Below are 24,181 nucleotides of genomic sequence, written 5' to 3'. Positions count from 1 at the left end.
CAAGAGAAAAAAAGAACCTACAAAAACAAACCCAAAACAGTTAAGAAAATGGTCATAGGAACATACATATCAATAATTACCTTAAACGTGAATGGATTAAATGCTCCAACCAAAAGACACAGGCTTGCTGAATAGATACAAAAACAAGACCCATATATATGCTGTCTATAAGAGACCCACTTCAGACCTAGGGACACATTCAGACTGAAAATGGAGGGATGGAAAAAGATATTCCATGCAAATGGAAATCAAAAGAAAGCTGGAGTAGCAATACTCATATCAGATAAAATAGACTTTAAAATAAAGAATATTACAAGAGACAAGGAAGGACACTACATAATGATCAAGGGATCCATCCAAGAAGAACATATAACAATTATAAATATATATGCACCCAACATAGGAGCACCTCAATACATAAGGCAACTGCTAACAGCTATAAAAGAGGAAATCGACAGTGACACAATAATAGTGGGGGACTTTAACCCCTCACTTACACCAATGGACAGATCATCCAAAGAGAAAATTAATAAGGAAACAAAAGCTTTAAATCACACAATAGACCAGATAGATTTAATTGATATTTATAGGACATTCTATCCAAAAAGAGCAGATTACACTTTCTTCTCAAATGCGCACGGAACATTCTCCAGGATAGATCACATCTTGGGTCACAAATCAAGTCTCAGTAAACTTAAGAAAATTGGGCTTCCCTGGTGGCGCAGTAGTTGAGAGTCCGCCTGCCGATGCAGGGGACATGGGTTCATGCCCCGGTCCGGGAAGATCACACATGCCATGGAGCGGCTAGGCCCGTGAGCCATGGCCGCTGAGCCTGCGCGTCCCGAGCCTGTGCTCCGCAATGGGAAAGGCCACTACAACAGTGAGAGGCCCGCATACTGCAAAAAAAAAAAAAAAAAAAAAAAATCTTCCAACAAACAAAAGTCCAGGACCAGGGTCTTCACAGGTGAATTCTATCAAACATTTAGAGAAGAGCTAACATCCATCCTTCTCAAAATCTTCCAAAAAACTGCGGAGGAAGGAGCACTCCTTAACTCATTCTATGAGGCCACCATCACCCTGATACCAAAACCAGACAAAGATACTACAAAAAAAAGAAAATTACAGACCAATATCACTGATGAATATAGATGCAAAAACCCTCAACAAAATACTAGCAAACAGAATCCAACAACACATTAAAAGGATCATACACCATGATCAAGTGGGATTTATCCCAGAGATGCAAGGATTCTTCAGTATACGCAAATCAATCAATGTGATACACCATATTAACAAACTGAAGAATAAAAACCATATGAGCATCTCAACAGATGCAGAAAAAGCTTCTGACAAAATTCAACACCCATTTATGATAAAAACTCGCCGGAAAGTAGGCATAGAGGGAACCTACCTCAACATGATAAAGGCCATATACGACAAACCCACAGCAAACATCATTCTCAATGGTGAAAAACTGAAAATGTTTCCTCTAAGATCAGGAAGAAGACAAGGATGCCCACTCTCACCACTATTTTTTTTTCTTTTTTTTTTTTGCGGTACGCGGGCCTCTCACTGTTGTGGCCTCTCCCGTTGTGGAGCAGAGGCTCTGGACGCGCAGGCTCAGCGGCCATGGCGCATGGGCCCAGCCACTCCACAGCATGTGGGATCTTCCCGGGACGGGGGCACAAACCCGTGTCCCCTGCATCGGCTGGCAGACTCTCAACCACTGCGTCACCAGGGAAGCCCTCTCACCACTATTATTCAACACAGTTTTGGAAGTCCTAGCCACGGCAATCAGAGAAGAAAAAGAAATAAAAAGAATACAAATTGGAAAAGAAGAAGTAAAACTGTCACTGTTTGCAGATGACAAGATACTATATATAGAGAATCCTAAAGATGCCACCAGAAAACTACTCGAGCTAATCAATGAATTTGGTAAAGTTGCAGGATACAAAATTAATGCACAGATATCTCTTGCATTCCTATATGCTAATGATGAAAAATCTGAAAGAGAAATTAAGGAAACACTCCCATTTACCACTGCAACAACAAGAATAAAATACCTAGGAATAAACCTACCCAGGGAGACAAAAGACCTGTATGCAGAAAACTATAAGACACTGATGAAAGAAATTAAAGATGATGCCAATAGATGGAGAGATATACCATGTTCTTGGATTGGAAGAATCAATATTGTGAAAATGACAACACTATCCAAAAGCAATCTACAGATTCAATGCAATCCCTATCAAATTACTAATGGCATTTTTTACAGAACTAGAACAAAAAATCTTATAATTTGTATGGAGACACAAAAGACCCCGAATAGCCAAAGCAGTCTTGAGGGAAAAAAGCAGAGCTGCAGGAATCAGACTCCCTGACTTCAGACTATACTACAAAGTTACAGTCATCAAAACAATATGGTACTGGCACAAAAACAGCAATATAGATCAATGGAACAAGACAGAAAGCCCAGAGATAAACCCACACACCTATGGTCAACTAATCTATGACAAAGGAGGCAAGGATACACAATGGAGAAAAGACAGTCTCTTCAGTAAGTGGTGCTGGGAAAACTGGACAGCTACATGTAAAAGAACAAGATTAGAACACTCCCTAACACCATACACAAAATTAAACTCAAAATGGATTAGAAACCTAAATGTAAGACTGGACACTGTAAAACTCCTAGAGGAAAACATAGGAAGAACACTCTGACATAAATCACAGCAAGATCTTTTTTGATCCACCTCCTAGAGTAATGGAAATAAAAACAAAAGTAAACAAATGGGACCTAATGAAACTTAAAAGTTTTTGTACACCAAAGGAAACCATAAACAAGACGAAAAGACAACCCTCAGAATGGGAGAAAATATTTGCAAAGGAATCAACAGACAAAGGATTAATCTCCAAAATATTTAAAGAGCTCATGCAGCTCAATATTAAAAAATCAAACAACCCAATCCAAAACTGGGCAGAAGACCTAAATAGATATTTCTCCAAAGAAGATATACAGATGGCCAAGAAGCACATGAAAAGCTGCTCAACATCACTAATTATTAGAGAAATACAAATCAAAGCTACAATGAGGTATCATCTTACACAGGTCAGAATGGCCATCATCAGAAAATCTACAAACAACAAATGCTGGAGAGGGTGTGGAGAAAAGGGAACCCTCTTGCACTGTTGGTGGGAATGCAGATTGATACAGCCAAGATGGAGAACAATATGGAGTTTCCTTAAAAAACTAAAAATAGAATTACCATACGATCCAGCAATCCCACTACTGGGCATATACCCAGAGAAAACCATAATTCAAAAAGACACATGCACCCCATTACTGTATAGCATAGGGAACTATATTCAATATCTTGTGATATACCATAATGGAAAAGAATATGAAAAAAATAATGTATATATACGTATAACTGAATCACCTTGCTGTAGACCTGAAACTAACACAACTATACATCAGTAAAATAAAATATTTTTAAAAGTAAAAGAAAAAAAAAGTTTAATAAAGCCTTGAGGTGACTCTGGTGCACAATGAAGTCTGAGAACCACTGTTGTAAACAATGAGTAATTACCTACTGTTTTGCTCCTTGTAATTACAAAATAAAAGTGATTATCTGTTACAAGTGTCACCAACACAGAAAAGTTGCTAGCAAACAAGACAGACACAAGGATACACAGTTGGTTTTATATATATATATATATATATATATATATATATATATAAATAATACTTATACAGGTATATATAGTTGGTTGGTTAAAGCAAGCAATGAGATGACAGGCTATGATAAGGATTCTACATAAGGCACGTCAGCAATGATTGATGAATACTTACAGCAAAGGCCTGGGTTCCTGCCTTCCTGCCTCTATTGTGAGGGTGTTGGCAAGCAAAGGAGCAATGATAATAAGCAAGGTTGTGGAACTCTAAACAGACTCTTTTCAAGCAACCATGGCAAAGCTCTGGCCAGTCTAAGGATAGGGGTTTGGGGTTGGGGACATTAAGAACCCAATTCTCAAGAAATCTTAAATATTAAGCATGCCAACAAGACACCCAAGCCTATACTTTCAACTATCTTATCAACAAAGTTCATCAACAGTTACATCAAAATGAAAACTGTCCATTTTTACAGACATTTCAAACATCCAGAAGGACAAAATGCTACCCAAAAGTCCAACATTTTCAGCTACTTGAAGTCAATTTTGAAGCTTACTCCTGACAGCAGGCTCAGAATGGAGGCCTTAGATGAAGGGATGGACCCCGAGTTCCATGGAAGTCTACAACAGAGCTAGAAGCAGAACCCAAGCCTGTCTGCTGGCCTCTGACTAATTCTTCTCCCACCACCCCACACTGCCTATTCCCCAAGTCCCTCAGCCTCAATTCCAAACCACAAACCCAGAGCACCACTGGCCACTCTGAAATGACCCAAACTATGGTCAAAGGTGCTTAGGGGCCACTGTCCTTAGATAACAATATCCTGGCCCTGACCCTTTTTACTTCCAAAGAACTACAAGGGATCATCTTGAAACTTTCTCCCTTGATCATGCACATAGCCTAACCTGGGCTTCAATAAATCAGAGGGAACAAAACAACACATCCCACAGACAACAGTGGTCTAGACCCACTTCTGGAGAGAGGCCCCAAATCTACTTTAATGGTTTCATTCATAACTAAAAGAATGTCTTCCCACGGAATCCTCCCAAGGGTGGCTGGCAACAGAGCTCTCCCATGGCCACAAACAACATCTAACAAAAAACATGTAAATGACAGAATCCAAAATAAGAACATTCTTGACACAAAGGCCACCTGCCTCAGGCTCCCTTAAGAAGCTCCTATCTTTACCAGATGAAACAAAGCTTCCTGGCTTTGCCCTCTGGGGGTTAAGAACTCAGCATATCAGACAACCTCAGTAATAGCAGAAGGGACGTAAGAACAAAACTAGAGACGTATAGAAAGCTCATCTTCTCTAGGACCAAGGAAACAGGTGACTCTAGAAAGGACAGATTTCTGTTGCTCTTGAAATTTACCATAACTGTGAGTCAGGGTCCTTTTACTACCCCGCTCATTCTCCAGGAGTCAGAGAATTCCACAATATCATGGATAGGAGCTTTCAAACATGGTTTCTCAAAGTTCTGAGGTTCCCACAGATGTGCCTAAGGGGGTGGGCAGAGGGATGGGATAAGTGCATGTTTGCAGGCAAACCTCCCCCTAAGTCTTTTCCTCTTAGGAATTTTACATAATGGGCTTAGGTTCTGTAGCCAATAATTTCCAGAACTGCTCATCTAGTCCAATTCCTTCTCCCATTTCTAACTGCTCAGATGAGTCTAGAGCAAGGAGAATGAACTGCTTATAATCATCAAGCAGGGACTGGGACAGGGCCTGTCTCCAATCAGGGCTCTCAAGACACCACCGGGCTCCAGGAAGTACAGACCATCTACACTCACCTTACCGTATCAGGTGCACGTACACACACACACACCGCCAGCGAGCATCTGGCCCTGACAACTTCTGCTGTTTAAGGAAAACCCTGATCCAGAGAAGCGGCCTGGTACTGTAGGAACTGCAGTTTCAGGAAACTTGGAGCACCACAGACCTCCATGCAGACCTCAGGCTACCATTTATCTATATGCTCTGTAACCTCAAGCAGTTTCTCCTGTGAGCTCAGTTCCTCATCTGTAAAATGTGGATGGGGTTGACGGCAACAACCTTTCCACATTTATGTGAAGACTAAATAAGATCAGATATGGAAATTGCTTAGCAAAGGGACTGTCACAGAGCAAGGGATCAATATGTGGTTCTAATTACCATCATCTACCAAGTCACTTTGACAGAGAACCTCCTTCCCCCCATAGAAGGTAGGAGCCGAGCTAGCAGCTACATGTATGGGCCTAAATTGTCCTTTTATCACTATTCAAAGCTGCTCATAGTCCCAGTGTTCCCACATTTCAAATGTAGGTTCAGTTACAGCATGAAGAAAACAAAAAATAGTAACTGCTTCAACCAGAGACTCTAGAAATAAGACTATTTCCATAAAATCTCCCAGTTTAAATGCAGACTTTAGGCAATGAACAAAGAGATTGAACTGGGGTACAAGGAGGGGACGAGGGGGCCGTGACCCAAGGATATGCATAATTTTAAGAAAGAGGGACCTGATTCGCCTGCACACTCAAGTTAACCACAGATCAACAGGAAGGAATGATTCCTCATTTTGTTGTAAATGTGAACCTACTTTCAGTTTCCCCCAGAGAGAATGCCTTGCAGAGCAGGGGCACAAACCCCCTGACAGACGGGCGGCTCTGACATCCTCGGCATAAAAACGGGGAGCTGAGCAGAGGTGAGGTCAACTCACCAGAGATGGCTTCCAAACAAAGATTCCCTGGAAGCAGAATCCCTTCTTTTTCTCCAACACAGACCAAGGATCTAACAAGGCTACCAGGTGTGGCTGCCTTCACACAAAATGATGCTTAACTGCAACTGCCAAGGAATCATTCCAGATGAAAAGGGCTAAATAACATGGCATTGCTCTCCCCAGTTTCCAAGTGCTAAATAACTCCCTTAAGAAACTCTGGGGCTTCCCTGGTGGCACAGTGGTTGAGAGTCCGCCTGCCGATGCAGGGGACACAGGTTCATGCCCCGGTCCAGGAAGACCCCACATGCCACGGAGCAGCTGGGCCCATGGGCCATGGCTGCTGGGCCTGCGCGTCCGGAGCCTGTGTTCCGCAACAGGAGAGGCCACAACAGTGAGAGGCCCGCGTACCGCAAAAAAAAAAGAAACTGAAAGTTGCTACCAAAAACTCAACGGATGACAAGCTTCTTTTCTAGAAATAAGACATTTCTTGACAACTTATTCATGTAAAACAGATCTTTTGGGGTTTTTTTTTTCCTTGTTTTCTTCCAAGCTTCTGCTTAGAGAAAAAGAGAGAAAAAAAAGAGAAAGTGTGTCTAAAGTCCATCAGTGTTAACTCCCTGTGACAGGGATGAAGGAAAATACTTTAATAGTGCAAAAAATAATAGTGCTGAAAGCTGTCAACGAAAGATTGAATGTAAAAGTAAAACGTGTACATAGTTGTAAAAAAAAGGAGTTTTAAAACATGTTTATTTTCTATGCACTTTTTTAATTTAAGTGATAGTTTAATTAATAAACATGTCAAGCTTACTGCTGCAAAAAAATAATTAAATAAAATAAAAAATAAAAGTTGCTATCTGGTTGTGATTCAGTCATGCCAGACTCCCAATGCCAGCAGCCAGTGCTCTCCACTCTGGCTAGGGCCACTACCCACCAGCCTGCTCAGTCAATGCTCAGCCTCAGCAAAACCATCAAGGAGGTTAAGCACGGCAGAAAAATCAGACCAAGCCTTCCCAAGATGAAGCTAAAGAAAGTGACTTCACTATATCCCCAGCCTCCTCCTAGCAGCACCAAAAAGACAGAATAACTTTTACGGGAAATAAAGGCACCACCTTGCCTGCAGAGGTTCTTCTCACAGCACCATTAAGCCGTGGTGGCCCCTACTAACCAGAGAAAGAGTGAAATTAGAGTCCAGCATTGTCCCTCCCAGTCCTGCAACTGAATTACTAGAATAAATCATGAGCTAGAAACTGCCAGCTCCCCTGGATTAAACCTAACCCAAAGGCAGCACCTAAGAGTCATTTTTTCATCTCAAAATCAGGCACAGATGTGAGCACCCACAAAGGCTAGCTTTCCTTCGCAGTCCATGAGGTAGCATTAATGCCACACAGCTGGTTCCATTAACTTTCAGGATTGCCCCTCCCCCATGTCCCTCCTTCTCCTCCCTCTTCCAATTAATCTCAAGAACCAGAAAGGATGGCAGCATAATACAGGACTTCAGACTCAAGAACTCTGGGGAAAACAGGTTCTCCCAAAAATATCCACTCATTTTCAATGTCCTCCAGTTAACTAAAATTCACTGAACAGAATTTGAAGCTTACAGAACTAATATATTAGGGTAGCAAATGACCACTGTAGGAACAAATTACCTCAAGACTCTCCCTCCTATAATTTTAGCTCATGGAGGAAATAAACTGAAAAGATTTTTTGAAACAACTTGCAAAGCTCTGGTTGCCAAAGTTTAAAAGACATTTAAAAACCTTAATTAACTACGGCCAATAATTCGACCAATGACTTTTAGTCCTTAAATGATCACTTCAAAAGATTTCAGACCCAGGGCTTCCCTGGTGGCGCAGTGGTTAAGAATCTGCCTGCCAGTGCAGGGGACACGGGTTCGAGGCCTAGTCCGGGAAGATCTCTACAGGCCGCGGAGCAACAAAGCCTGTGCACCACAGCTGCTGAGCCTGCCATCTAGAGCCCGCGAGCCACAACTACTGAGCCCACGTTCTACAACTACTGAAGTCCACGCGCCTAGAGCCCGTGCTCTGCAACAGGAGAAGCCACCATGATGAGAAGCCCGCGCATCGCAACGAAGAGTGGCCCCACTCGCCACAACTAGAGAAAGCCCGCGTCCAACAATGAAGACCCAATGCAGCCAAAAATAAATAAAATAAATTTATTAAAAATATATATTGGCTATATTACCTGTGCTGTACAGTATATCCTTGTAGCTTTTTCTTCTATGAGTTTGACTTGATTTTCCCCATATTAAGTGAGATCAGTCACCATTTTAATAAAAATGGACCTATAAATTGTATTTAATGAGTGTTTGATATAATAAACTATGTCTTTTACTAAAAGGATTTAAAGCAGTTTAATAACATGTAAGCTTTCCTTTAAAATAAATTTTTAGGTTAAAGTGAAACATATGAAAAATAGTAACAGGATTTTATTTTGAACACTGGCTTATAAAGTAACTTAGGGAAACAAGGGACTATCCAAAAAGACTTAATCCATGAACAGGAGGATCAGTAACTGTTTAGACAACTTAGAAGATACAACCTTGCTTTGGAGACCTGTGGTAAAAGAACTGTGGTTTAAGGATAACCTACATCTGTCAACCCACACTGGTCTAATAGCTGCCGGGACTGGGGGTGGGGTGAATGTAGCAAGAGAGGAACTAAAATTTCTGCTACATGCAAATGTGTGTTCATTTTTGACCATTTCAACCCATTCTCAGACAAAACTTCTTGGTCACCCCGAAGTCCAGCAGAGTGCTGAATAAATACTTAAATAACTTCATTGAATGAAAAATCAGTGTGGCCTTAGAGTCACCCCTAACACTGGTACTAAGAGGTCTGTTTGCCCTAAACATTCACTGCAGGAATCATGGACATACCACAAACATCTTGGTAGAAAATGTTAAAAAAAGGAAAAAAGGTATCACTTGAACCCCCAGTGTGTTCTCTGTGTGTCAGGATGCTGACCACACATATTACCTTCATAACCCTCCTCTTCTCTTGCCTTTGTATTAGCAAAATGAGCCTCTTTGGGACATGTTCCCGGTCCTGACTCCTCACACGTTCTAAACTCTGGCAAAGGCATTCCAGCTCAGTGCGCTAAATCCCAGTACCCCAATTTCAACTAGTAACTCTGATACTGCAGACCACTCTCAATCACCTTGCATCCACGAAGCACATTTTTAAGAAAAGTTTGCTGTTTGCTTCATTTCTAGGCTGTTCACAAATAACTAAAAGGAATATTAGGGACTTATTTCATCTATTATATTAGGAACTCCTAGACAGCAAGAACCTACACACTTCCCAGCAGAGTGACAGATGAACCATGACTGTTTTAGAAGGCAAAGAACCAAACTCCCCCTCTTTAACCTACCTTTCTCTCCATTTATAATTTCTTCCTAACTCCTGACAGAGTAATTAACTTAAAGAGAGAGGATTCCTAGGCAATAAATACATACTGAAAATATACTCTCAAACTCCAATATTACAAACTCACCCCTAAGTTAAGAGTAAAAACAATACAACTCAAATGCCTTACCATCCTTGTTAACAGCAGTGACTTTGGCTGGGTAAAAACGACAATCAGACCAGCAAGCAAGGACCTGCTCATTTATTTGAAATTCCTAAAAAATATTAAAAAACAAAAAAGATCCTGTTACCAATCCAATTTCATAGGACATACATAGTAACAGAATTCATAAAAGAAGCTGAAATTGACAAGGGCAGGAAGGGGAGATGGCTACTGGGATGGAGGAAGATGTTTCTGCTGTTCAGCATTGGGAGCCAAAACAAAAGGGCTAGACACAGACTTTTGCCATTTTAAGAGTTCTGGACAGCCATAGCACAGCACCAATGATAATCCTATCCTGTCCCTGAAAGTGAGTCTAAGAGCCCAGGACCACCAGGGAACACACCAACTACACAAGCTGGAAGGAGAGAGTCTACTTCATCTTACGGGAAGCAGCATTCATGCCACCTAATGCCATCTACACTTTTAAAGGGTCTTTTGACAAAGGAGGCACTCATTCACCATTAATATTTCATACTGTTTTCCCAGCACACAGTTTGCATTGCTACATTTTGAAGAATGAATATTCTTCAAGGTCTTATAAAAGACCTTAATATGAGGCTAGCACAATGCTCCACATGGAATGATTGCTGAATAAATGATCAGACAGCAGATGAGCTTACTAAATGATCTAAAGGGACACAGTGGTGTAAAGGAGAGAGAGAAAGTCCCCATTCACCATCAATGCAGTCTCAACCAAGTTAGTTTATGAGCTGTCAAATCAATCACGTCATACAAACAGATGACAGCTGAGATTCTTCAACAACCCCCCCCCGCCCCCACCCGGGGCCATGGAGATCTCAGAGTTGCACTACAAGCCTAAATAAGGATGGTCCCCAGCTGCTACAGACTTTCACACCAAACATCAAAGGCTGGAACATAAAGTACCTAATGGCTGACCCCACTCATTACTGAATTACCCAGATTTGTTACTCACAGATGATCCTTCCTCTTCATGTAAGCCCTCTTTCCTCAGCTGTATTTTCTCTAAAGGGCGTAAATAAGGACTGTCCCAGCAGAACCATTCATCATAACGATGGTTCCAACGCTTGAAATGGATGAGTACTTTTCCTTCTTCGTAATCAATATCTTCTATGTGAGCTGGATACCTGAGTCAGGAAAAAAAAAGAAAATTAAATGCCTTTAATACCCACCCAAAATAATCAAAATGATACCCTTCCAAACCTCTTCCCAAAGGAGTAGGTCTCAAAGTACTAAATACAGCCTATCATTTAGAGGTTCTGTGTCATTGTGTCAAATTGAAAATTATGAAGGCTAACAGACCTGGGGTTCAAATCCCATCCAGGATATTCCTTAGTCTGTGATTAAATTAACCTTTCAGAGCCTGAGTTCCTTCATGTAAAGTGGAAGAAGGATACCCAACACACTGTGTTGTAGTGCAAGTTAAACAAGATGACATATACACAAGACCCAAGCACAAAGGAGGCAGGAAGCAAACATTTAACAACTAGATTATATTTTACATGTGTTAAAAAATTCAAATGACCATGCAGCCCAGATTGTGTTAGTCTCAATTTTCAGAATTTTAAGAATTTTGTTATCTATATATTGGAATACTATGAAGTTGTTAAAAAGAAGATGGCTCTATGTCATGATATGGAAAGCTCTCCCATGATGAACTATTAAATCAAAAGAGCAAGGTGCAGAACACTGTGTATGGTAAGTAAGCTACTGCTTATTTTTTAACAAGATGAAAAAGAATATATATATTCATACATGCTTAAATATGCATAAAACATCTAGAAGAATACACAAGAAACTAACACTGGTTACTTGTGGAAGTATGGTCAGTTCACTAGATGGGCTCTTTCAATCTCCAATCCACTCTTCTAGATTGAGAGTTGGGAAAACCAACAACTACATTTGCTTGACTCCCTTACAATTGGCAATCAAGGTCATGGAGACCTGTGGATTTGGAAGCAACTGTAGCGGCCAGACGCAGTGCTCCAGTGCAGGACCTCTCAAACTTTCATGCAATGCAAATCATCAGAGGATCTTGTTAAAATGCAGATTCTGATTCAGTCGATGGAGCTAAGGTCTAAGAGCTTTAAACAAGCTCCCAGGTGCTACTGACATGCTGGCCTACAGTGGCAAGGGTCTAATGTCTAGTCACTGGCTTCTTGAGTATCAAGCAGCAATGGTGGGGGTGGCAGTAGCAGTAGCGAATTCCTGACCTCCAGATCACAGCTCCAGTGGTGGGTCCTTCAAATTTATAGTCTAAGGGCAGCCCTCTTGGGTCCCACTCCTCCAACTCTTCCAACAATTTTGTAAGTAGCCAATTTCTTGTGTTAAATCCTTTTGTGGTTCAAGTACCCAGAATGGTTTCTGTTTCCAGCATTAAACTTGACTGATACAAGAGGGGAACTGGGTATAGCGGCAGAGAGGGGCAAAGTGGGATAGAGACCTTTTGCAGTATACCTTTTAATACTTTTTCATTTTTCAACCATATAAATGTATTGCTCATTCCAAAAATAAATAAATGGTTAAAAATAAAGAAAAATAAATATGCAATTGTTCTCTTAAATACACTTGTATTAATCAGAATGCTATTCTAGATTGAGAAAGTTTACACTCTACCTATTCGTTATTGTCTCCCTACAACTTGGACATGCACCATTTCCTTCTTCTTACATCTAACACTTAGTACCCTACTGTCCTAATAAATATGTGCTACCTAAATGAAAAGGCCTGCTTTCTTGTGTCATCTGTACACTGTGTCCTCTTCAACCCTAGACTAGTATCTGCTAAGGCAGTACACTTGGAGTTAACTAACCACAGAAGGTTGCAGATTCTGGGCATTCAATAAACATTCAGCAAATGAATTCTATTCTCCCTATTCTTCCCAAAGGTCGAGTGTCTTGTCAGTTCTTCAAACCCAAAGCTCTCAGACTTCAGCTACCCATTCCAATTTCAGTCACTCTCCAAGTTCAGGCCCCAATCACTTCATGTGGGTATTTCTCACACAGGACTGACAGGGTATGCTTTTCAAAATTCCTAATGGTATTATGCATATATTAATTGCTCAAAAAATATTAACAAAAGGAATAAACAGCCCTGAAACTAGTCCCCCTACTCCAATCCAACTTACACACAGCTGCCATAAATATAAGCTATCTTGACTAAATATAAGCTATCTTGACAACAGACTAGCTAATTGTACGATCTCGTGAACTGAGTAGTACAATTGTAGGACATAAAAGAGGCTTCCCTAAGTCTATTCCTCCCTATAAAATGAGGAGAAGGATACGGATATCTCAACTGCATTCCTCTTGCCCTCTCATTCACTCAGCCTACCAGAGCCTAGTAAGCCTCCCTAACTCACTCCTATTCAAAGCCCTTTCTTTAGTGGTTTACTATCTCTAGCTATAGTTTTCAAACAGGTCTTTGGAAAAACGTGCAGAATTAATTTTTCACAGAACTAAATTTATTTAATTTATAGAACTTTCCTTTATACTAAGATCACATTCTTTCTAATTTTTTGGTGCTTAAATATACTTTTGAAATTAAAACAATGGTAATTGTTTTTAATCCTTACTAACATTATGCAGCCATTAAAAAGAATAAGGCAGCTCTCTATGTACTGATTTTTAAAGATCTCTAAGAAAGGTGTGGGGGGGGGAACAACTCAAGATGCGAAACGGTATTGAATGCACTACCATTCATTTGGGGGAGGGGAGAGAGCCAATACATTCGTACCTGTTTTTAAATGCGTGGGCTATCTCTGGAAGGATGATCAAGCAACCCGGTTTGCCTCTTGGGAGGGGAACTGGATAGTTAAGGAACTGGAGAGGAAGTATGAGACTTATTTTATTCAATATATATCCTTTTGTTTGTTTTGAATGTTGTACCATGAGCATGTATTAAATATAAAAAATATAATTAGATATTTATTTTAAATATCCTTATTTGGCAAAATAAAAAGTTGGCACCTCAGTACAACCCCAAATTCTTTTGAATTTGCACTTGGTCAGTGCCTTCTAAAAGTCTGGTAAGTCTGGACCCACAGAAATAACTGCAAAATCCTAGGCCAGTAACTCCACTGCGCACACTCAGAGTATGAAGGACCTCTGGGCCCTTAGCTAGCCAAAAGCTACTCCCTTGTTCAAAAACTTCACAGGGCACAGGCATCCCACTGTCTACAGACTACACAAATCTCTCCAGGAGGATCAAGAATAACCAACGGATCAATAAGTTTTCCTAAGAAGAAGGTCGTTCTCCCTACTTCTCTAAAGTGTGACAAGGATACAAGTCACTCATTGTGGATGGGGAAACCCAACTGCCATTTCACAGAAAAAGACAAGCAGTTGATCTTAGAGATCAACCCAGTAAGCCTTGGTGGCTCACAACTGCACAGCTGCCTTGGGGACAGCTCAGATTCATCAGCCAACAGAACGTTATTAAGTGACTTTGATCTGGCCAGTCAATTCCAGGTCTTGGAATAAATTATAAAATGTATGTGGTTCTGGCCCCTGCCCTTGAGAAGAACCAGACACCAACTAAGTTTTTGTTTGTTTGTTTGTTTGTTTTTCCAACTAAGTTTTAAAACTACTCTGTGGAAAAAAAAAAAAAACTACTCTGTGGATAGACATTCTCCCAAAGAGGAAGTGCAGATGGGCAACAGGCACATGAAAAGATGCTCAGCATGGCTAATCATCAAGTAAATGCAAATCAAAATAACAATGAGCTATCACCTCACACCTGTCAGAATGGCTATCATCAAAAAGAACACAAATAACAAATGTTGGCGAGGATGTAGAGAAAAGAGAACCCTTGTACACTATTGATGGGAATGTAAATTGGTGCAGCCACTGTGGAAAACAGTATGGAGGTTTCTTAAAATACAAAAAATGGAACTACCACATGACCCAGCGATTCCACTACTGCGTATATATCCAAAAAAAAAAACACACTAATTCAAAAAGATACATGTACCCCAATGTTCACAGCAGCATTATTTACAATTGCCACGGTATGGAAGCAATCTAAGTGTTCATCAACAGAGGAACGGAGGGAGTTCCCTGGTGGTCCAGTGGTTAAGACTCAGAACTTTCAATGCCGTGCCCCAGGTTCAATCCCTGGTGTGGGAACTAAGATCCAACAAGCCACACAGTGCAGTCAAAAAAAAGAATAAATAAATAAATAAATAAAATATTTATTTTTAAAGAAACAGATGAGGGACTTCCCTGGTGGTACAGTGGGCAAGACTCCACGCTCCCAATGCAGGGGGCCCGGGTTCGATCCCTGGTCCGGGAACTAGACCCCATATGCATGCTGCAACTAAGAGTTCACATGTCACAACTAAGGAGTCCGCCTGCTGCAACTAAGACCTGGTGCAACCTAAATATATAAATAAATATTTTTTAAAAAATTAAAAAAAAACAGATGCATGGATAAAGAATATAAGGTATATATATATACAATGGACTACTACTCACCATAAAAAAGGAACGAGGGACTTCCCTGGTGGCGCAGTGGTTAAGAATCCACCTGCCAATGCAGGGGACATGAGTTCAAGCCCTGGTCTGGGAAGATCCCACATGCTGTGGAGCAGCTAAGCTTGTGCGCCACAACTACTGAGCATGCACTCTAGAGCCCGCGTGCCACTAATACTGAGCCTGTGTGCCACAACTACTGAAGCCTGGATGCCTAGAGCCCGTGCTATGCAACAAGAGAAGACACCACAACGAGAAGCCCGTGCACCGCAACGAAGAGTGGTCCCTGCTCACCGCAACTAGAGAAAGCCTGCGTGCAGCAATGAAGACCCAACGCAGCCAAAAATAAATAAATAAATTTATTAAAGAAAAGAAAAAAGGAATGAAATTTTGCCATCTGCAGCAACGTGGATGGACTTGGAAGGCATTATGCTAAGTGAAATAAGTCAGACAGAGACAAAAATATTGCATGATATCACTTACATGTGGAATCTAAAAAATACAACAAAGTAGTGAATATAATAAAAAAGAAGCAGACTCACAAATACAGAGAACAAACTAGTGGTATGGGTAGGGGGAGGGGAAATACAGGGATGGGAGAGTGGGAGGCACAAACTACTGGGTGTAAGATAGGCTCAAGGATGTACTGTACAACACAGTGAATATAGCCAATATTCTGTAATAACTATAAATGGAAAGTAACCTTTAAAAACTGTAAAAAAAATTTTTATTAAAAAAAAAACTACTAGAACCAACAAGGACCTACTGCATAGCACAGGGAACTCTACTCAATATTCTGTGATAACCTGTATGAGAAAAGAATCCAAAAAAGAATGAATATATGATATGAAAAACTGAATCACTTTGCTGTACACCTGAAACCAACACAACATTGTAAATCAACTATACTCCAATAAAATTAAGAAAAAAAACAAAACTACATTAAAAAAAAACCTACATGGTGGAACCACGTGAAATAGCTTATAATCAACTGCTCTTTACTGACAAAAATAGTAATTTTGAGCTTCCCTGGTGGCGCAGTGGTTGAGAGTCCGCCTGCCAATGCAGGGGACATGGGTTCGTGCCCCGGTCCGGGAAGATCCCACGTGCCGCAGAGCGGCTGGGCCCGTGAGCCATGGCCGCTGAGCCTGCACATCCGGAGCCTATGCTCTGCAACGGGAGAGGCCACAACAGTGAGAGGCCCGTGTACCGCAAAAAAAAAAAAAAAAGTAATTTTATCTGGTTCAACCCAAATACTGGAACAACCATAAAGGAAGCTGGAGAAGATGCAGCAAGGTTAACAAAAGAGATGTGGGGCTTCCCTGGTGGCACAGTGGTTGAGAGTCCGCCTGTCGATGCAGGGGACACGGGTTCGTGCCCCGGACCAGGAAGATCCCACATGCCGCGCAACGGCTGGGCCCGTGAGCCATGGCCGCTGAGCCTGCGCGTCCGGAGCCTGTGCTCCACAACGGGAGAGGCCACAACAGTGAGAGGCCTGCGTACCGCAAAAAAAAAAAAAAAAAAAAAAAGAGATGTGAATGGAATCTGTATAGATGTATAGACAGAAAAGGGGAGACAAAATTTCCAGCTTCAACATGTAACTAACAGCTACTGATGAGACTCTAGTTTCCAAACTAACATTGCAGCTGGGAGTCACATTTCTAATGGAAATACTAGCCAGAAAGGAGCAGACATTAAAAACCAAACTGAAATAAAACTTAGCTCTGGGGAGGAGAGAGGGATTGGGAATAGCCAAGAGACTTTTGCTTGTGGTTTTAATTTTTACAAGGATTTAGTCACAAAATACCTGTGTAAGCAAAAATAAATACTTTCAATTAAAAGTTTTGAAAAATATTTAATGGGCTGATATCAACCAGTAGCTTCATGGTTCTTGGATTTATATGCTGCTTGGCACATCCACAAAACAGAATATTATGCAGCTGTAAAAAAAATGAGAACAAACTATGAATTGACAAAGATTTCCAAATTTTAAAAAGTCAAGCTATAAAATCATGCATATCTTATACTTTCTGTGTTACAAAAGAGGAAAATAAGAATATACAGTATATTTGCTTTTGCTTAAATATTAAATAAGGAAACAATGGGGCTTCCCTGGTGGCACAGTGTTGAGAGTCCGCCTGCCGATGCAGGGGACATGGGTTCATGCCCCGGTCCGGGAAGATCCCACATGCCGCGGAGCGGCTGGGCCCGTGAGCCATGGCCGCTGAGCCTGCGCGTCCGGAGCCTGTGCTCCGCAACGGGAGAGGCCACAACAGTGAGAGGCCCGCGTACCGCAAAAAAAAAAACAAAAACAGAAACAAGAAACAATGGTAGGAGGACTTCCCTGGTGACACAGTGGTTAAGAATCCACCTGCCAATGCAGGGAACATGGATTCAAGCCCTGGTCCGGGAAGATCCCACATGCCGCAGAGCAACTAAGCCCGTGTGCCACAACTACGAAGCCTGTGCTCTAGAGCCCGTGTTCCACAACAAGAGAAGCCACCACGGGCTTCCCTGGTGGCACAGTGGTTGAGAATCTGCCTGCCAATGCAGGGGACACGGGTTTGAGCCCTGGTCTGGGAGGATCCCACATGCCGCGGAGCAACTAGCCCCGTGAGCCACAATTACTGAGCCTGTGCGTCTGAAGCCTGTGCTCCGCAGCAAGAGAGGCCGCGATAGTGAGAGGCCCACGCACCGCAATGAGGAGTGGCCCCCACGTGCCGCAACTATAGAAAGCCCTCGCACAGAAACGAAGACCCAACACAGCCATAAATTAATTAATTAATTAATTAAATTAAAAAAAAAAAAGAGAAGCCACCGCAATGAGAAGCCTGTGCACCACAACGAAGAGTAGCCCCCGCTCGCTGCAACTAGAGAAAGCCCAGGCACACCAACGAAGACCCAATGCAACCAAAAATAAATAAATAAAATAAATTTAATTCAAAAACGAAAAAGAAAACTGAAAAACCTGCAGAAAAAAAAGTTAAAATAAATAAATAAAATTCAACCTGGGGGAGTTCCCTGGTGGTCTAGTGGTTAGGATTTGGTGCTTTCACTGCCATATCCTGGGTTCAATCCCTGGTTGGGAAACTAAGATCCCGTAAGACATGCGGCACAGCCAAAAAATAAATAAATAAAATAAAATTCAACTTGGAAAGGTCGGATAACCTAAACTTCATAGTAAATTAGGTTACTATGGTGACCTTATCTTAAGCAAGTGGTATAACTGGTCACTAAACCAAGAAGCCACAGAAGGGCAGTGTAGCCAATCAAATGTAAAGACACAAGGAGAATGACAAAAATTACAGAAAGAGAAATTCATCAATTCCCCTGACATTTTCTGAGTACCCACTCTAGGCCAGGAAGTGTACCAGCGTTTGGAAATACACAGCAAAATCTATAAAGTCATGTGATCACAACAGCTGACAGAGGCAGGAAGACAATGTTACAAGGCACACAGGGCCTTTCATTTCCTCAGACATATACTACCTTCCCATACCGGGTCTGTTCACTTCACCTGAATCACTTTCCCCTGCCCACTCTTCCCAGGAAACAGCCTTACCCTCCTGCAGCCTCAGAATCCCTGACTATCTCAAGTAGCCCCCTTCTCCTTCCAATCTGTGTCAGTTTCCTGCTTGCTTCCTTCATAAATAACATTCGACCCAATCTGTAATTATTTCATTTGTTCCTCTGTTTACTTGTTTATGTTTACATGGCCTGCTTCCCCAGGATATTATAGACACCCCTAAAGACATCTATCTCTTACTGCAGTATCCTCAGGAGGAATAAATGTATAACTATACACACAAATAATTGTAATAAAGCATCACAGGTGCAACTACAGACGACTACTTAAGGCAGAATAGGGTACCAAGGGGCAAAAGGCTAGTTCTAAGGCAGAGGGGGAGAGGAAGGAGGCTGAGGAAGGAGGGCCAAGTCAACTAGTGAGAAGGAGACACTTGACTCAATCCTGAAAGATGAATAGGCATTTTCCAGGTGATGAAGGAGGCTATGAGACTGAAGAGTGTTTCTTGGAGAGGGTGTAATGTAAGTAAATCAGCATAGGTACAGAGGAAGAGAAGCACAAAGGAAGTACAGGAAGTACAGGAAACTGAAGGTGAGAAAAGAAACAGCAACTCTGTGTAGAGAACTATGCAGGAACCTTATGGATTCCACGGACCACTGGGTGTTAGTGAACACAGAGCTGGTGGTCCACAAGGTCTCCTTAAGGAATGTTTTATTGTGCTTTTTCATAATCTAAACCATCTTTATTAGAGCTTCCCAGCTGACATGCCACAAGTGGATTACAGGTGAGCAACAACATGAAAAAGGTTGAGATGCACCGATCAAGATGACCACCATGTAATCAAGTACTACTAAAGAATTTCAGTGTGTGTTTGCTATTAACCTGGCATTATGATCACTCCCAAAAGGTAGCTGTAGTGGTTTTAAAAGACATCTGCAAATTTGACACTCCTTCCCTCCAAAAGTGGAGACTAATTATCCTCCCCTTGAATGTGGCCTCATTCCTAACAAATGGAATGTGGCAGAAGTGATGGTGGAGGACTTCAAGTCTGGGTCACAAGAAGTGCTGCAATTCTACACTTCTGGGCAAACACCCAAAAGAATCGAAAGCAGGGACTCAAACAGTTATCTGTATATCAATGCTCATAGCAGCATTATCCATAACAGCCAAAAAGTGGAAGCAATCCAAGTGTCCATCGACAGATGAATGGATAAACAAAATGTGATATGTTCACACAGTGGAATATTATTCAGCCTTAAAAAAGTATAAAATTCTTATATATACCCTACAACATAGATGAACCTTGAAAACATTATACTAATGAAATAATCACAAAAGGACAAATACTGCATGATTTAGAGTAGTCAAATTCATAGAAACAAAAAGTAGGATGGTGGTTGCTAGGGGCTGGTGGGGGAAGAGAATGAGGAGTTACTGTTTAATATGTACAGAGTTTCCATTTGGGAAGATGAAAAAGTTCTGACAACATAGGGAATATAGCCAATATTTTATAATAACTACAAATGGACCATAACCTTTAAAAATTGTGAATCACTATATTGTATACCTTTAACTTATATAATACTGTACATCAACTACACTTTAAATACATACATACATACCTAGTTCTGGAGATGGGTGATGGTGATGGTTATACAACAATATGAATGCACTTAATGTCACTGAACTATACACTTAAAATGGTTAAAATGGTAAACCTTATGTATATTTTAACACACATACACACACACAAAGCACTGCTGCTTCTTGGGTTCCCCATTCTGGAGGAAGCCAGGTGTGGCGTCACGAGAACATTTTAGATGCCCTATGGAGAGGTCCACGTGCAACCAGAAGTCTCCCACCAGCAACTAGCACCAGCTTAAGACAAACATAAGACTTCGACCTAGAACCCTCCGTTAGGCTGCTCCTGAATTCCTGATCCACACACTGAAAGGATAATATTTGGTGTTGTTTTAGGCCACTAGATTTTGAGAAAATTTGTTACACAGCAATAAATAACTAACATAGTAGCATTTTGCCCCAATGCTACTAAAAGTGGGATCCACAGATAGTACATAGGTTGGCGGCACCAGTCCCTATGTTTTTTTGAGTTTGAGACACACTACTCTAAACTACCAGATAAGCCAGCCTCCCCCAGGGCTCCACCAAGGAAAGGAGAGGGCTGTGGGACAGTGAAACCCACACCAAATAAAAGGGAATAACTCCACCTGCATGTCCAGAAAGGCAAAGAATAGTCCAGGTCTGACACAGAAATACAACATTGGCTTGTCCACAATATATGACCTCAAGTCCCAGGAAGGCTTGCTGCTCAGAGTCTTGGCTGCTCCTGTGCAAAATTAAGCTGCCCAACACCGCACACTCTGCACATGCTTAAATTAGAACAGCTAGACAGTGCTGGCAGAAATCTGTTTGGTCCCCCCACATACACACCAAAAATATAAACTGAAGAAATGTTACAGGGGGAAAAAGAGGAACAGAAAGGGTAACAATTTCCCTCTGATTTCCTACTCCAACCGGTCAGCATTCACTCACATGGCTACTAATAACCAATGTGTGTAGTTTACTCTAGGGGTTATAAACTGCCTTTACATAAGGTATCTCACAGGATCTTTACCACCATCCCATGAGGGCTTAAGGAACTGTTATTATCACTGCACCCATTTTACATTTCTGGAAATGGAGGCTCAAAGAGAGTGACTAGGAAGAGGCATAACCAAGATCAGTATCCAAATCTTCTCACTAAACCCAGTGAAGAACCTTCTGCTCTCAATCTGACTTCACATGCAAACATGCTTGTAGTAACATGGGTCCACAGAGGTATCTTTTGTGTTAGCTACCTAATGGTCTACCCGGTGGTAGCCCATAATTTGCCTAAACTTTCCCCCAAGGGTTGGGCATTCAGGCTGCTTCCAGATTCTTCCCTATATAAAGAGCCTTTCTGCAAACATACAGCAATCATTTAGTTCAAGAATCAGAGTGTACCTCTCTATTCCTGGCTCAGGGCACACACCAGAAGCAAACGACTTCTATGCACAAAAGTAACATTCTAAGCCATCTCCAGCCTTTGTGGAGAGGGGATGGAGATGGAAATTGTATTTAGTGTAAAACGAAGGGCTGACTATTAAGCTGCAGAAAAACTGTGCTGTTTTGGATGCCTTAACTCTTTTCCTACCCCTTCACCACTTCTATTAATCAACATCGGGCACTTCTAACTCAGGAAATGTCTTGAATTCATCTCTCCTCTCTAAGCTGATCATTTCTCACAATTGAATAGTCAGTACATCCAGGTTAACTCCTATACCCCTCTACCAGTACTGGCAAAGGACCAGATACAGAGACACTCAATAAATGTTTGGTGACTGAATAAACACCACCACTTTTCTGTTCCTACAAGGGATCTGACCATGTCTCTCTCCTGCTTAAAATCTTCCTTTTTAGCCCAGTCTCCCACCACTCCTGATCTGTCCCCTCTCCAGACTCTGAGAACACAACATATTCTTTGAACTCTTTTTGCTCACGCTGTCCCTTCTGCCTGCTCTCACGCTTCAGTCTCATCCTGGAAATCTTATCCTTTAATCTCACTTCCTTGCATATACCCTCAACTCCCTGGCCCCTCTTGCCCTCCATACCTGCCTGGACAAACCCCAACTGTAGGCAAATCAGAATCTCCACATTCTCCACTCCTGCACCCAGGCAGCTGATTATGCTGGAGAATACACACACGGTGATGGGTCTCACTTTATTTTCCTTTTTCTTTTTTTTTTCCTTGGCAGCCCCGTGCGGCATGTGGGATCTTAGTTCCCCAACCAGGGATGGAACCCAAGCCCCCTGCATTGGAAGCACAGAGCCTTAACCGCTGGACCACCAGAGAAGTCCCTGATGGGTCTCACTTTAAATGCATGGCCACAAATAGTGGTTCCCCTGGGGGTGAGGGGGGCTGTGTGACTGGGTATGGGAAAAACAGTCTTCTGAGGTGCCCAGAATGTCTATTTCTTAATCTGGGTGATTACACAGCTATATCCATGTATAAAAGTTCATCAAGCTACACACATAAAATATGTGTACTCTAAAATAAATTATAGCTCTACAAAAGTTCTTTAAAAATAAACATTTTGGGGACTTCCCTGGTGACCCAGTGGGTAAGACTCCAGGCTCCCAATGCAGGGGGCCTGGGTTCGATCCCTGGTCAGGGAACTAGATTCCACATGCACGCCGAAACTAAGATCTCACGTGACACAACTAAGACCCGGCACAGCCTAAAGAAAGAAATATTTCAAAAAATAAACATTTTTAAGGAGTAGTATCTTTTCTCTCTTCTTAATTCAATGTTTTACAACTGTAAACTGCCATAAAAATCATTATCAAAAAAGTTTTTTAAAATTCCAGGGCCTACCACTGGCTGCTGAGTGGAAAAGAGCCTGAGGAGGAGGAGTCCAGAAGGACACAGGAGACCAGTTAGGCAGCCACTGCTGGGGTTCACAAGATCCACAATGGGAGCCTGGACCACAGGAGGAGGGTGAAGGTGGCAGCCAGTGTCGGAGTCAGGACAGATTCTGCAGGTGGATCTGACAGGATGAGCTGATGTCCTAGGTGATGGAGTGGAAGAGAGGAGCCAAGGAGGCTCCAAGGGGCCTCTAAAGGTTTTGCCTGTTGGGTTCTGTATAACTTGTCTGTTTTTATCTTTTACTCAAAATCATCATCATCCAGAACCTAGAAGCAGTGACCCCTCAGTAGCAAGGGACATACCTAGAGCCCAGATTTCAGCATCTAATACCATTTTCCAATGAAAGAAACCAAGGCTCTTTGGAGAAACAGCTGATTCTCAGACTAGGGCAGGAAATATACACAAGATGAGCCTGGGATATTTTGTAGTGCCAGAAATAAGGAAGTGTTAAACACAAAATTATGATGGGAGTACATCAAAAGGACAAAAGAGCCAAATGAAAGAGCTCCCAATATAAAAACAGGAGCAACAAAATAAATAAAGTAGTACTGGATTATACCCAAAGTCTAAAATAAATGTCTGAGTCCATACTGATATAAATAACATCATCAAAAACAAGGAAAATCTAAAAACTAATACAGGACTTCCCTGGTGGCACAGTGGTTAAGAATCCGCCTACCAATGCAGGGGACACGGGTTCGAGCCCTGGTCTGGGAAGATCCCACATGCCACGGAGCAACTAAGCCCGTGTGCCACAACTACTGAGCCTGCGTTCTAGAGCCTGCGAGCC

General features: G+C 41.7%; 1 protein-coding gene across 1 annotated transcript in view; it reads right to left on the bottom strand.

The window, feature by feature from the left end:
* The window catches only part of PHF20 (PHD finger protein 20), a 133,221-nt gene that overhangs the window by 85,274 nt on the left and 23,766 nt on the right, over positions 1-24,181 (bottom strand). Inside the window, exons 4-5 of the mRNA XM_082858219.1 lie at positions 10,885-11,056; positions 9,918-10,002 (exon numbers count right to left, since the gene is read on the bottom strand). Of these exons, the coding sequence (XP_082714345.1) occupies positions 9,918-10,002; positions 10,885-11,056 (257 nt within the window). The remainder of the gene's footprint in view (positions 1-9,917; positions 10,003-10,884; positions 11,057-24,181) is intronic.

Source organism: Leucopleurus acutus (genome assembly GCF_964270905.1).
Source record: "Leucopleurus acutus genome assembly, chromosome: 16".
In the NCBI taxonomy this organism is placed as follows: domain Eukaryota; kingdom Metazoa; phylum Chordata; class Mammalia; order Artiodactyla; family Delphinidae; genus Leucopleurus; species Leucopleurus acutus.
The sequence above is the reverse complement of the archived record's forward strand: the minus strand, read 5'-3'. Positions and strand labels throughout refer to the sequence as shown.